Genomic DNA, 13939 nt, shown 5'->3' on the forward strand with positions numbered 1-13939 from the left:
AGAGGGAAGAGAGAGAGGGAGAGGGAAGAGGGAGAGGGAAGAGAGAGAGGGAGAGGGAAGAGAGAGCGAGAGGGAAGAGAGAGCGAGAGGGAAGAGAGCTGAATCCACACTCTGCAGAGCTCAAGGAGGGGAGCGCTGAGTGCTAATTGGAGGGAACGGACAGCCACCCCTCACAGCACACAGGAGCAAAGCTGAGGCTGCATATCAGACTGCTGTAGATCCCTCTGTTTTTATGTGAGTGCACATCTGAATGATTTTTAGCAGACCTATTACACCATTAGCCTCTCCTTTTATCCTACATGAATATCCTGTGTGAATTCCCTATACCAGGGACGTGCAATTAGCAGACCTCCAGCTGTTGCAAAACTACAAGTCCCATCATGCCTCTGGGTGTCATGCTTGTGGCTTGTCGGTCTTGCTATGCCTCATGGGACTTGTAGTTCTGCAACAGCTGGGAGATACGCTAATTGCATATCCCTACCCTATACCAAGAAGAGAGAATCATAAGAGAAGCACTGTGGATCTAACCGACCTATGAGTAATGACACTAGCAAGAATGTATGACCTTGTTTGTTTGATGGGTCCACTGGATTAGGAGAGTGCATACCCCAAGGCAGGGGTCTCCAAACTTTCTAAAGTGCCAGTTTACAGTTCCTCAGGCTTTGGGGGGCTGTACAGTGCCCAGTGGGAGTAAACAATGCCCGATTTTTGGTATTAGGGGGAGAAATAGTTTGTCAGTTGGGAGGAAATAGTGCCACATTGTTGGTATCACTAGCGGGAATTATGCCCCATTGATGGCGTCAGTGGCAGGAATAATGGCTCAACTGCCCAATAAAGGTACACAAAGGGCCGCATCTGGCCCCAGGGTCACAGTTTGGAGACGACTGCACTAAAGGGGTTATGGTGATGGGCACGGTTGTATTTGGCGTGTGAAGAGTCAAGAAGAGCGATTCACTATACACTGTGGAATTTGAAATATCATGGACCATTTGAATTGGACATTTATATATTTGCACATTTATTGAATAATTTTTTTTTGCACATAGAGTAGATTAATTCACTAGCTTTTTATATATACAATTTTTTTTTTTTTTATCTGTATTTGATAGAGGATGATTTAATTTTATTTATATTTGTTGCAGCACTATTTGCCAGAGGTGTACTTTAGGGGTGTATATACTTGGATTATTGCATATATATCTTTTGTTGCACTTTAGTTATTGGAGCACTTCAGTCTTGATCATAATAGTTTGTGGTGTTTGCACCATTTAGTGCCAGTTGCTCCGGGATTGGCGTTTTTTGTTCTCTTAAAAGGACTATTGTAGACTTTAGCTGTCATTAGGCCAGCCATACATGGGTCCAATTCTGAAATCATTTTCTTTTGAAAATCTTTTCTAAGAATTTGTTTGAATTTTTCACCATTAGGGAGCTGCAGCAATGAGGCCAATTTTTGTGTGGCGATTGAATTTAATTGGGCATGTTGGAAATTTTTGGAAAAACAAACAATTTTCTAATCAAATTTCTGATTGTCAAAAGGAAAAATGTGTTCGACATTTGACCCATGTATGGCCTGCATTAGCTCAGGGATATTTCTAGAATTTGAATGCCTAAGCCAAGCCTCGTTTTTGCTCCAGATTGCTATGGCAACCATTTCCTGCATATTGATGCCCTGCGCCACCCTGTGCACTGATGGGACTGTAATCTTGCATTATTTCATTGCAATGCTGCAGTGAGGACAAGGCATATTAACTGAACAGATTGTATTCTCTGCAGTGAAGTATTGTCCGAGTCACGACCGCCTTGCAATCTTGGCAGGTTCTTGCTGACCATCTAGTGTAGCCTAGCTCTAACAATCTGCTGGATTACACAGATAGACGTGCAAACTAATACAGGGAAACAGTCAGCATTTAAGTTGGGTGCATTTTTTTTTTTAAGACGATAAACCAGGAAACACCTTGATCGTTATCGCATAATGGTAACATTAGGCATTTGCAAATCAAAAACACATAACCTTTTACATTCTTAAAGACAGGCAAGCAGGTGGAACAACATTTCAGAAACACTCAAAATTTTCTTAAAAATGATTTTCAGAGTAGGATCAAAAATGCCTGGGTTCCATCAACGTATATAGATTAAAATGCATTGTCACTCATGGTAGTATACTTTTTCTGGCTTGAAGGGCAAATCACAGTTTAACACACCCAAATGCAGCAGGCGGGAAGCCCCCGTGGTGTCAGAGGGGGGGAAAGGTCATCTGTTTAAGTCACCAGGTTCCCCTGCCCTCAGCTGCTATAACAGCTGTCACCAAGAAGCAGCGTCACTCGGCGGGAGCCTCCCATGGACCTTTTCGGTCCGCTTGAATTTACAATGCTGGACATTTTTATTTTTTTAATAAAGGCCTTGTCCCAAGCTGTCTCTTGTCTACCATTTTTGACACTTGTGTCTAATTGTAGGGGTACATGTTACCAATTCACATGGGGGGAACTCCCACGCTTTTTAATTCTTGTTTTCAAATTAGTTTATCTATATTGCTGAGGCCTGACAATTCATTACAGCCGTGGTCAGTTTTAAATGACAATTTTTCCTTTTGAAATGTCATTTTGCTGTGGTACTGTTCTAAACACGGGAAAAATGAGTCAACTTTACAAGCATACTATAGACACCCCCAAGCACAATATTTCACTTTTATTGTTTCACTTTAAGCATTAAAAAAAATTTGCATCGATACATGTCCCCTGGGGCAGGACCCGGGTCCCCAAAAACTTATGACAATAACTTGTATATAAGCCTTTAACCACTGGGCACTTAAACCCCCTTAACAGACCAATTTTCAGCTTTCGGTGCTCTCACATTTTGAATGACAATTACTCAGTCATGCAACACTGTACCTATTTGAAATTTTTGTCCTTTGTTCACACAGATAAAAGCTTTCTTTTGGTGGTATTTAATCACCGCTTGGTTTTATTTTTTGAGCTATCAAGAAGACCTCTTTGTTTGTTCTAAAATTTAGCAAATTACTAATTTTTCTTCATACATTTTGGCCAAAATTTATACCACTACATATCTTTGGTAAAAATAACCCAAATCTGTGTATATTATTTGGTCTTTGTGAAAGTTAGGGTCGGTTCACACTGGGACGACTTGTCAGGCAACTTAGCCGCCTGACAAGTCACCTCCCGTTCTGTACTATGGAACCGTTCTTGCTCCAACTTAGAAAAAGGTTCTTGTTCGACTTTGGGGACGATTTGCATTGACTTCTATAGAGAAGTCGTTTTGCAAGTCGCCCCAGCAGTCGTGTCCAGGTCGCCTGAGGCACACAAGCTATGGTGCCAATCTCTGAAAATTGATCACACCTGAAATACTGACTTAAGAGCTCAACAAGCCAGGAAAGTACAAATACCCCCCGAATTACCCCTTTTTGGAAAATACACATTCCAAAGCATTTAGTAAGAGGCATGGTGAGTTTTTTGAAGTTGTAATTTCCCCACAATTCTTTGCAAAAATCAAGATTTTTTTCCACAAAATTGTTATATTAGCAGATTATTTTTCACACACAGCACATGCATAGCACAAATTAAACCTCAAAACACATTCTAATACTCCTCCTGAGTATGGCAATACCACGTGTGAGACTTACACAGCGTGGTCACAGAGGCCCAACATGTAGGGAGCACCATCAGGCGTTCTTGGAGCATAAATTACACATGTAATTTCTTGACTACCTCTTACACTTCTGAAGGCCCTGGAGAACCAGGACAATTGAAATTCCTCAAAAATTACCCCATTTTGCAAAGAAAACCCAATGTATAATCTGAGGCATATTGCGTCTTTTGAACATGTCATTTTTCTTCTACAAGTTTTTGGAAAATGTGTAAAGAAAATGAAAACGCATTTTTCTTTTTACACAACGTTGTCCATTTACACAATATTTCTAACATTACATGTATATATACCAAAAAGGACACCTCAAAATAGATTCTCCTACTCCTGAGTATGGAGATATCATGTTTGAGATTTTCCACAGCGTGGCCACATACAGAGGACCAACATGCAGGAAGCACCTTAAGGTGTTTTAGGGACATAAGTTTCAAATCTAATTTGACTACCTATTACACTTTTGTGAGGCACTGTAGTGGCAGGGATGAGCATGAATGGGGATGGATGAGGATGGCCGGGTATGGCTGAGCACGTTTGAGTATGGTTGGATGGGTGGGTGAGCAATGGATGGATATGCAGAGGATGGAGAGTATGGATGGGTAAGCATGGATGGATCAGTCACCGAGCAGCGCTGTGGCACTACACATGCGGCCCACATCGCTGCTGCCACCGGACAGAGAGGGAGGAACCGGAAATCACACTGGTTTACATGTGCACACCCCAGGGGGCGCACGAGAGCAGAATTCTGGGAGGAAGTCATAGTACGCCCTCCCATAGTTAAGAAACAGACCTGTAGCTGTCATTCGGCTAAGGGCCAGTTGCTAAGTGGTTAAAATGAGCACTTGATTTTTCATGTTTGTGTCCCATAGACTAACAGTGTTCGTTCAAGGTTTTTTTGCCTGTTCGCATGTTCTGGCGCGAACCAAACCGGGGGTGTTTGGCTCATCCTTACAAAGAACCAGCAGGTATTTCTGGATCTCTGCAAAGATTATAGTGCTACAAATCCTACTTCTATAGCAAGTCACCCCATTGCTGTAGTAAATAATCCATTCTGCGATATACAGCCTTCAGGAAACTAAGTAGGTAAGCTATAGCAAATCAGAATTCATCCTTTACTGCTTCAACTTCAGCAAGAGAATTCTGATTGGTTGCAAATAACACTATTCTTTGAGGCTGATAGCTGTGCAATGTACAAAGCAAAAATCTCATACTGACTGTTGATGAGTTTTCAAGCTAAAGGTGCGTTTGAAGTGTAGACAAAGCAGTCAAATGCAGTTTTTTCTAGCTCACAGCAGCATTGAAGATGTAATATTTCACTATACCACCAGCTTACATAACCGCCTTAGGGCTCCTTCACACAATGTCTAGTTGTATACACCGGATTCCAGAATCAGCAGATTCTTCCAGCTGTAATGACAGGTGAAATCAAATGGCGTTATATTACACAACTAGTTAAGTGCTGTTAGGAACAGAAGTTCAAGGCCAGACACAGCTGACTGCATCCAGGCTCAGACTGGATGCATCCTTCCCTAAGGCCCTTTTCACACTGGGGAGGTTTTCAGGCGCTACAGCGCTAAAAATAGCGCCTGAAAAAAACGGCCCCTTTCACTATATATATATATATACTGCATTCTAGTCTAGCCAAGCCTATATCTGACTGCAGGCCATTCCTGGTGTACTTTTTCCAGTAAACTTCAGGCGGCGGTCTGCTAATAAAATTTTACAGCATGCCTGGAAGGCCACCAAGGAGAGGCAGACACTCAAAGGCCACTAAAAAAGGGCAAGCAGGGTCAGTCTACAGCCAATAGTGCTGGTCATGGACACTGTGCATCCTCAGCATGTGGCCGTGGGGTACGCGTGTCCTTTTTGGCAGCTGGTCATGTTGGTCCACAACATGCAGAAGAGTTGGTAGAGTGGATAACTTAGCCATCCTCAACCTATCATCCAGGCTCAGCATAGTTTGTGATGGTACCCAGGTTGAGGAAGGCAGTAACATGAGCCCAGAGAGAGGGGGTGCCCAAGAAGGACGAGAAACAGGCAGTCATGTTCTCCCAGCTGCATGCATTTCCACCGGTCATAATGCCAGTGCTCAGCTGACTGACTTTCAAAAGGAATGCAACCTGCCCAAGACCCACCTCATTTGTGACATGTCCACCAGGTGGAACTCAATGTTGGCAATGCTGCAGTGGCAGCATATGCAGCAGAGTGCCATCAATGAGTACCTGTGCGAGTATGGCACCAGGACAGGGTCAGGGGAGCTTGGCTTTTTTCACCACGCCAGTTGCTACTGATCAAGGATGCATGCACTGTGCTGTCACCATTTGATGAGACCACGAGGATGGTGTGCAGTGACAGTGCATGCATCAATGATACTGTCCCTCTTGTCTTCCTGTTGGAGCACACGCTGCATGGAATAATGGACAGGGCACTTTAGGCAGAACACAGGAAGGGAGAGGACTTCTTACCTCTCAAGGCCACCCTTTATCCAGACAGTATTCCAGTGGGCCCAATGATCACACAGGAAGAGGAGGAGGATGAGGATTGTGTCAGCATGGAGGTGGAGCCTAGCACTCAGCATCAGTCTTCAAGGGATCGTTTTCAGTCCCCAGAAACTGATGGACTTGTACGTGGCTGGGAGGAGGTGGCTGTGGATCATGTCAACCTTAGTGACCCAGAGGACTCTGGATCAAATTCCTCAGCAAACCTTTGCTGCATGACCTCCCTGATCCTGCAAAGCATGCAAAAAGGACCCTTGGATTTGTGGTATCAAGGAGAGGGATCATTACTGGCTGGCAACCCTCCTTGATCCACATTACAAGGGTATGATTGTAGAACATATCCAGCCTACGCAGAGGGAGCAGAGTATGAAACATCTTCAGGGAGGCCTTGCAGAAAGGCTTGAGCAGTGTGTTTCCAGAACCAGGGAGGTTGCAATTTCCTGGTCCTCCTGGATGTGTTGCTGAGGCTTTGGTCACTCACAGGAGTGGTGGAGAAGGTGGCCGTCTAACCGATGCATTCAGACAATTCTTTAGTCTGCAGCCCCAAGGTCTGATCGGTTCCAGCAACCATCACCAGTGTCTGATTTACATGGTGCAGGAATACCTGGGGCAAGATCAGACTTGGAGACCTTTCCAACCGAAAATCCACTGGGTTACTGGGTATTGAGGATGGATAACTAGCCAGAGCTTGCACAATATACAATTGAGCTTCTGGCCTGTCCTGCATCCAGCGTTTTCTGAAAGCACATTCAGTGCTGCTGGAGGCTTTGTAACCAATCACAGAGTGCGCCTGTCCACCGACTCAGTTAATCGGCTCACCTTCATAAAAATGAATCAGTCTTGGATTACCAGCTACCAAACACCCGATGCTGATGTAACCGATTAATTTTTCTATTAATGTGAGATCCTCCTTGAAGACTGCCTATGCTGAGTGACTATCCTATTGCTCCACAATGGTCATGTTGATATCTTCTGAGAAAATTTTTGTTGCAGGGCACCACCAGTGCCTAAGGTCCAATTTTTCTGCCCCTGTTTTACAGGGGCACGTAATTACAATATTTGCTCTAATATTTCACAGCAGGGCTCATTCCTGTACGCAACAAGAATATCTGAGGCCCACTAGAGCTGCACAATTCTGGCCAAAATGAGAATTTTTTTGCTTAGAATAAAAAGATCTCTCGTGATTCTCACGACATAAAATCTTTCACATTATACAAAAAAAGGCTTGCTTTACTGGTTAGTTTTTTTTTGAATTCATAAAAAAAAAAATATATATATTGCATTTGAAAGACCAATACAAGTATGACAAAATATTTCAACAACCACCATTTTATTCTCTAGTGTGTCTACTAAAAAAAAATTATATTATATTACAATATAAATATACGATTTGAACTTGAAACCAACAAATGACAGAAAAAAGTTTAGTGTTTAAGTGGTTAAACTTTCTCACCTACAGTCTAGTCCATTGACAAATTGTTACAATGTAAAGTTCAACTGATAGAATGTTTTGATTTTTGGCAGACTGCCTAGTCTTTCTCATTTCTTTTGAGGGCTGTGGCTTCAGAATAGCAGAGAGAATTCTTTGCATAGAAAGAATTGTGAAACTTTAGTCAAGACCAAGAAAACAATTCTTGATCAATTGTGCAGCTCTAGCACCCACCAAGAGTAACTGAGGGCTTACAGTGCTGCAGCGCCAAATGCCCAATTTTTCTGCTCCTGTTCAACAGGGGCATGCAATTACAATTCTTATAATATATAATATTTCACAGCAGGGCCCGTTCCAGCGCCCACCAAGAGTAACTGAGGGCTTACAGTGGTACCAACACCTAAGGCCCAATTTTCTGCAGAGTATATAGGGCAGGCTGTATAGTATATACAGGCGGTCCCCCATTTTCATACATCCGACTTACAAACTCATACTTACAAATGGAGGGAGACAACAGGAAGGGAGTGGAAATCTACCCCTAGGAAGGGAAATTTTCTCCTGTAAGCATTAATTTGGGAAAAAGGTATCTCCACTGATGCTTTATCACCAATCCTCATTTCCCTAAAAAACCCAAATTTTCAAAATCCAATCGTCATTGGGACAGAAAGTGAGGTGAAATCTTCTAAACAGGGGCACAGACAGCAAAACAAATGTTACAGGGGTGATAACCCTTCCCTAGGTTATCCAAAAAGCTTAAAAATTGTTTTTTTTGGCTTGAGCTAGACTTACAAAATGTACCTGTTCCAAATTACAAACAGATTCAACTTAAACCTACAGTCTCTGTCTTGTTTGGACCACCTATAAACTGCTGTTTGGAGTATATAGGGTCTGGGGGCCCCACGACTTTTCTTTTTTTTTATTTGGGTGCAGGGTTACCCTTAATATCCATACAAGACCCAGAGGGCCTGGTAATTGGCGGGATACCCATGCTGTTTTTCTCAATTTTCATCCATATTGCCAGGACCCGACATAACATTACAGCCACAAGCAGTTTTAAATGACATTCTTGTAGAAACGTCATTTTCTGCAGGGACTGTTATAAACACAGGAAACATGCACCACTTTACAGGCATACTATAGACACCCAACCCGCCCCCCCCCTGTACGATATTTAGAGCAATATTTCTTATTTTTTTCACTTTAAACATTATTAAAACCACTGCTCCTGCAAAATGTCAGTTTAAAAAAAAAAATTGCATTGATACATGTCCCCTGGGGCAGGACCTGGGCCCCCAAACACTTTTTAGGACAATAACCTGCATATTAGCCGTTAAAATTCGCACTTTTGATTTTTCACGTTCGGTCCCATAGACCAATAGTGTTTGAATGTTCACGCAAACTTTCGGTCCGTTTGCATGTTCTGCCGCAAACCAAACCAGGGGGGGGGGGGGGGGGTATGGTGTTTGGCTCATCCCTAACTATGGGGAAGAGATGAGGACTTTTACACACACACACTTTATGACTGCTTATACCAGTGAATGTCATTGGTATACAGTAAGCAACCATTGTTTACTGAATGAAACGAGGTCGGAAGTTGGTAGGAAGATACAGCAGTGTAAAGCGGAAACAATAGGTTGGAACTTGAGATGTTCACAAGGGTTCATAGCAGCTGGCCTAGATTTAGATTACCTGGTGTGCATTTACTGACCAGGGGAAACCTATTCCTGGAATTTCCAGGTTCCTGTAAACCACCATCTTTATCCACTTACTGGGCACTTACACCCCCTTCCTGCCCAGGCCAATTTTCAGTTTTCAAATTACAATGTCATGTACTGTACCCAAGCCAAATTAGAATTTTTTTCACACAAATAAGAGCTCTCTTGGTGGTATTTAATCACCACTGGGTTTATTTTTTGCTAAACAAAAAAATAAATTTCCCCCCAAAAGGTTTTCCTGGTTTAAAAAAATTTTTGGAAATTGGTAATTTTCTCCCTGACTGGTCACTGATTGGGCCCATGTCCCTGTAACAGAAGCTGGTTACCGGCTGTCTCCTATTCTCCGCACTGATTGTGAAGAGGAAAAACAAGCCGATAATTGGCTCCTGTTTACTTCCATGATCAGCTGTCAGCTAATCACAGCTGATCACATGTTAAAAGTTCGCTATGATTGGCCCTTTATACCGTTCTGCGATCTGCCAAGTATGTAGGGGACTCGACGATCACAAAGTGCGCTGGCTGCGTGAGCAGGGGAGAACGTCTCTTGGCACCCTTCCGGCACTGGAAGGACGCACTGTAATGATCTTTCAACTATAGTGCGGGCATAAAGTGGTTATTTAGCCAATAGAGTAAAAGATGGTTTCTAGGTTTTTCAGCTTTTCTTTTTTTCTTTTATTCACTTTTGTTAGGGTAAAAAGGGTTAAGATTAGGTTCAGCAGTTGTAGTTAGAATTATAGTGATAATTGTTTATCATTTTTATTATAATAGAACAAATTTAAAATACAAAATAAAAATCATAAATACAATAGGTGAATACTATAATATTAAACGACCCCTAACCTTTCCCTCAATAAAAATAAATAAATAAAAAACAAGCAGTAAAATAGTAATATTTATAAATTTTATTTGGGTGTATATTTTTATTATTACTAGGTTTATTTTAAGGTTAGGGGTTCATTATTACATAATGTTGATGATCATTTTGTTATTTGTGCATTACTTTTTTTTTACTTTTATTTGCATGCGAGAAGAAAATCATGCACAAATGAGCAAATTACACATTGCTACGCAATTCTATGGGAATAAACACGCAACAAAAATGTGCAAATCTGCCCAATTTGAGCTACAGAAAAGCTCAGAACTTTGAGCTTCGGGTGACGAGGAGATGTGACCCATCTCCATAGAGAATTGATTTTTCGCTGCACAGGGCATGCTGGGCACTGCAGCCCCCCCCCCCCCCCCAGGCTCGCTGCACAGGGCATGCTGGGCACTGCAGCCCCCCCCCCCCCCAGGCTCGCTGCACAGGGCATGCTGGGCACTGCAGCCCCCCCCCCCCTCAGGCTCGCTGCACAGGGCATGCTGGGCACTGCAGCCCAGCCCCCCCTCAGGCTCGCTGCACAGGGCATGCTGGGCACTGCAGCCCAGCCCCCCCTCAGGCTCGCTGCACAGGGCATGCTGGGCATGCTGGACACTGCAGTCCCCCTCAGGCTCAGTATCCTAAACCCAATGCCATACTGGGAGTTGTAGTCCTCATGGTACATACCCCCCCTCAGGCTCGCTGCACAGGGCATGCTGGGCACTGCAGCCCAGCCCCCCCTCAGGCTCGCTGCACAGGGCATGCTGGGCACTGCAGCCCAGCCCCCCCTCAGGCTCGCTGCACAGGGCATGCTGGGCACTGCAGCCCACCCCCCCCCCCCTCAGGCTCGCTGCACAGGGCATGCTGGGCACTGCAGCCCCCCTCCCCTCCGGCTCGCTGCACAGGGCATGCTGGGCACTGCAGCCCCCCTCCCCTCAGGCTCGCTGCACAGGGCATGCTGGGCACTGCAGCCCCCCCCCCTCAGGCTCGCTGCACAGGGCATGCTGGGCACTGCAGTCCCCCTCAGGCTCATTGCACAGGGCATGCTGGACACTGCAGTCCCCCTCAGGCTCAGTATCCTAAACCCAATGCCATACTGGGAGTTGTAGTCCTCATGGTACATACCGCAGACGGTGAGGTTGTGGACGGTGGCTCTCTCCAGTCGGTGGGAGTCCAGCAATTGGTACCAGCCATTGGGGTAGACCGGGGGTAGGTCGCCCCTCTTCCTCCTCCTCCGCACTTGATTGGCGGTGTGGGCTTTGTCCCGGCCCCGCTCAGGGATGTAGCCCACCTCCTCGGAGCCCCGGATCAGCTCCACTGGCCGGGAGAGCTGCCACCATGCCCAAACCCCCACTACTAAGAGGGAGAGGAAGAGGAGGGAGCCGAGACTCCGGGGAGACGGCTCCGGGACAGAGCGGGGCAAAAGCCTGCCACCGAGGAACCCACTGCCGGCACTGGCAAACAGCACGGCACCGAGAACACACAGCACCGCCAATACGGAGCGCGGCACTGACTTCATCCTACCGCCACCTGCCAAACACTGACCGGGCCACGCCCTCCGCCCCCCTCTTATCACCTGTCTCCATAGCAACCGTCTGCCGCTCTACCGACTCTCCCCGCCCACTTCGCCTCACCTGTACGGGCCGACACGCCCACACCTCACTGTATAATGATCACTGTACACTGACTATGATTGTATACTGACACCCCTCACTGTATACTGACACCCCTCACTGTATACTGACACACCTCACTGTATAATGATCACTGTACACTGACTATGATTGTATACTGACACCCCTCACTGTATACTGACACCCCTCACTGTATACTGACACCCCTCACTGACACCCCTCACTGTATACTGACACCCCTCACTGTATAATGATCACTGTACACTGACTATGATTGTATACTGACACCCCTCACTGTATAATGACACCCCTCACTGTATAATGATCACTGTACACTGACTATGATTGTATACTGACACCCCTCACTGTATAATGACACCCCTCACTGTATACTGACACCCCTCATTGTATAATGATCACTGTACACTGACTATGATTGTATACTGACACACCCCTCACTGTATACTGACACCCCTCACTGACACCCATCACTGTATACTGACACCCCTCTCTGACACCCATCACTGTATAATGACACCCCTCACTGACACCCATCACTGTATACTGACACCCTACAGCCTGTACTGACACCATAGGTGGGCACCCTAAAGCTCAAACATGTATATATACACTCACTGGCCACTTTATTAGGTACACCTGTTCAACTGCTTGGTAACACAAATTGCTAATCAGCCAATTATATTCAATACATAATCTAGATTATAGCAGAGAATGGTGTTGCGCTGAGGAGATAGATCTACTAAAAAACAGTAATATGCAATTTATCTTATGTAAATAAACCATAAATAAATCTGCCATAAAAATGTGTAAAGCCAAAAGTGTACAAACCAACAACAATTAGAAAATTTAAGATAACTGATGGTGATAATCTTCAATCTTGAAGTGAATGAATACTATAGGCAATAATCCTTATATCTAACTAGTGATATTAAAGTGCTCTGTGCAAAACAAAGCCAATGTAATAATATCATAAACAGGAATATAAGATGTGCAAGTCTCCTTCTGATACAGTGCTAGATATTGCTACATATATCTCAATGTATTTGACCCACACAGGTGTTTGCTGCAGCTTCACCTTTACTACCCTTATCCTCTCCTTTTCCTCCCTTTCCTCTTATTACCTCTCCCCTTTCAATCCCCCCTCCCTGGATTCACATATTATTTCATCACGCGAGAATAACTTTGAAATTAACATAATCTAGATTGGTGAAGACGACTTGCTGAAGTTCAAACCGAGCATCACAATGGGGAAGAAAGGGGATTTAAGTGACTTTGAACATCACATGGTTGTTGGTGCCAGATGGCTGTTCTGAGTATTTCAAAAACTGATGATCTACTGGGATTTTCACACACAACTATATCTCAGGTTTACACAGAATGGTCCGAAAAAGAGAAAATATCCAGTGAGCGGCAGTTGAGTGGATGAAAATGGCTTGTTGATGTCAGAGGTCAGAAAAGAATGGGGCAGACTGGTTGGAGATGATAGAAAGGCAACAGAAACTCAAATAACCACTTGTTACAACCAACATATGCAGAATACCGTCTCTGAATGCACAACACATCAAACCTTGAACCAGATGGGCTACAGCAGCAGAAGTCCACACTGGGTGCCACTGAGTTAAGAACAAGAAACTGAGGCTACAATTCACACAGGCTCACCAAAATCGGACAATTGAAGATTGGAAAAACATTGCCTGGTTTGATTCCTCTATTTCAGCTGCAACATTCAGATGGGAGGGTCAGAATTTGGCATAAACAACATGAAAGCATGGATCCATCCTGCCTTGTATCAACGGTTCAGGCTGGTAGTGGTGTAATAGTGCGGGGGATATTTTCTTGGCACACTTTGAGCCCCTCAGTACCTACTGAGTATCATTTAAGAGAATTGTTGCTGACCGTGTCCATCCCTTTATGACGACAGTGTACCCATCTTCTGATGGCTCCTTCCAGCAGGATAATGCACCATGTCACAAAGCTTAAATCACCTCATCACTGGTTTCTTGAACATGACAATGAGGTCACTGTACTAGAAATGCCCTCCACAGTCACCAGATCTCATCCAATAGAGCACCTTTGGGATGTGGTGGAAAGGGAGATTCACATCATAGATGTGCAGCTGAGAAATCTGC

The 13939-nt window shown here is 44.4% G+C and overlaps 1 protein-coding gene across 1 annotated transcript in view; it reads right to left on the reverse strand.

Moving 5' to 3' along the window:
- LOC143974379 (cholesterol 7-desaturase nvd-like) overlaps positions 1–11704 on the reverse strand; it is a 55255-nt gene extending 43551 nt beyond the window's left edge. The window contains exon 1 of the mRNA XM_077475679.1: positions 11281–11704. Coding sequence (XP_077331805.1) covers positions 11281–11674 — 394 coding nt within the window. The 5' untranslated portion in view covers positions 11675–11704. The remainder of the gene's footprint in view (positions 1–11280) is intronic.
- Between the last annotated feature and the right edge of the window lie 2235 nt (positions 11705–13939).

This window comes from Lithobates pipiens, unplaced genomic scaffold (assembly GCF_037356315.1).
Source record: "Lithobates pipiens isolate NorthernLeopardFrog02 unplaced genomic scaffold, aLitPip1_a1.2 Scaffold_1, whole genome shotgun sequence".
NCBI lineage: Eukaryota > Metazoa > Chordata > Amphibia > Anura > Ranidae > Lithobates > Lithobates pipiens.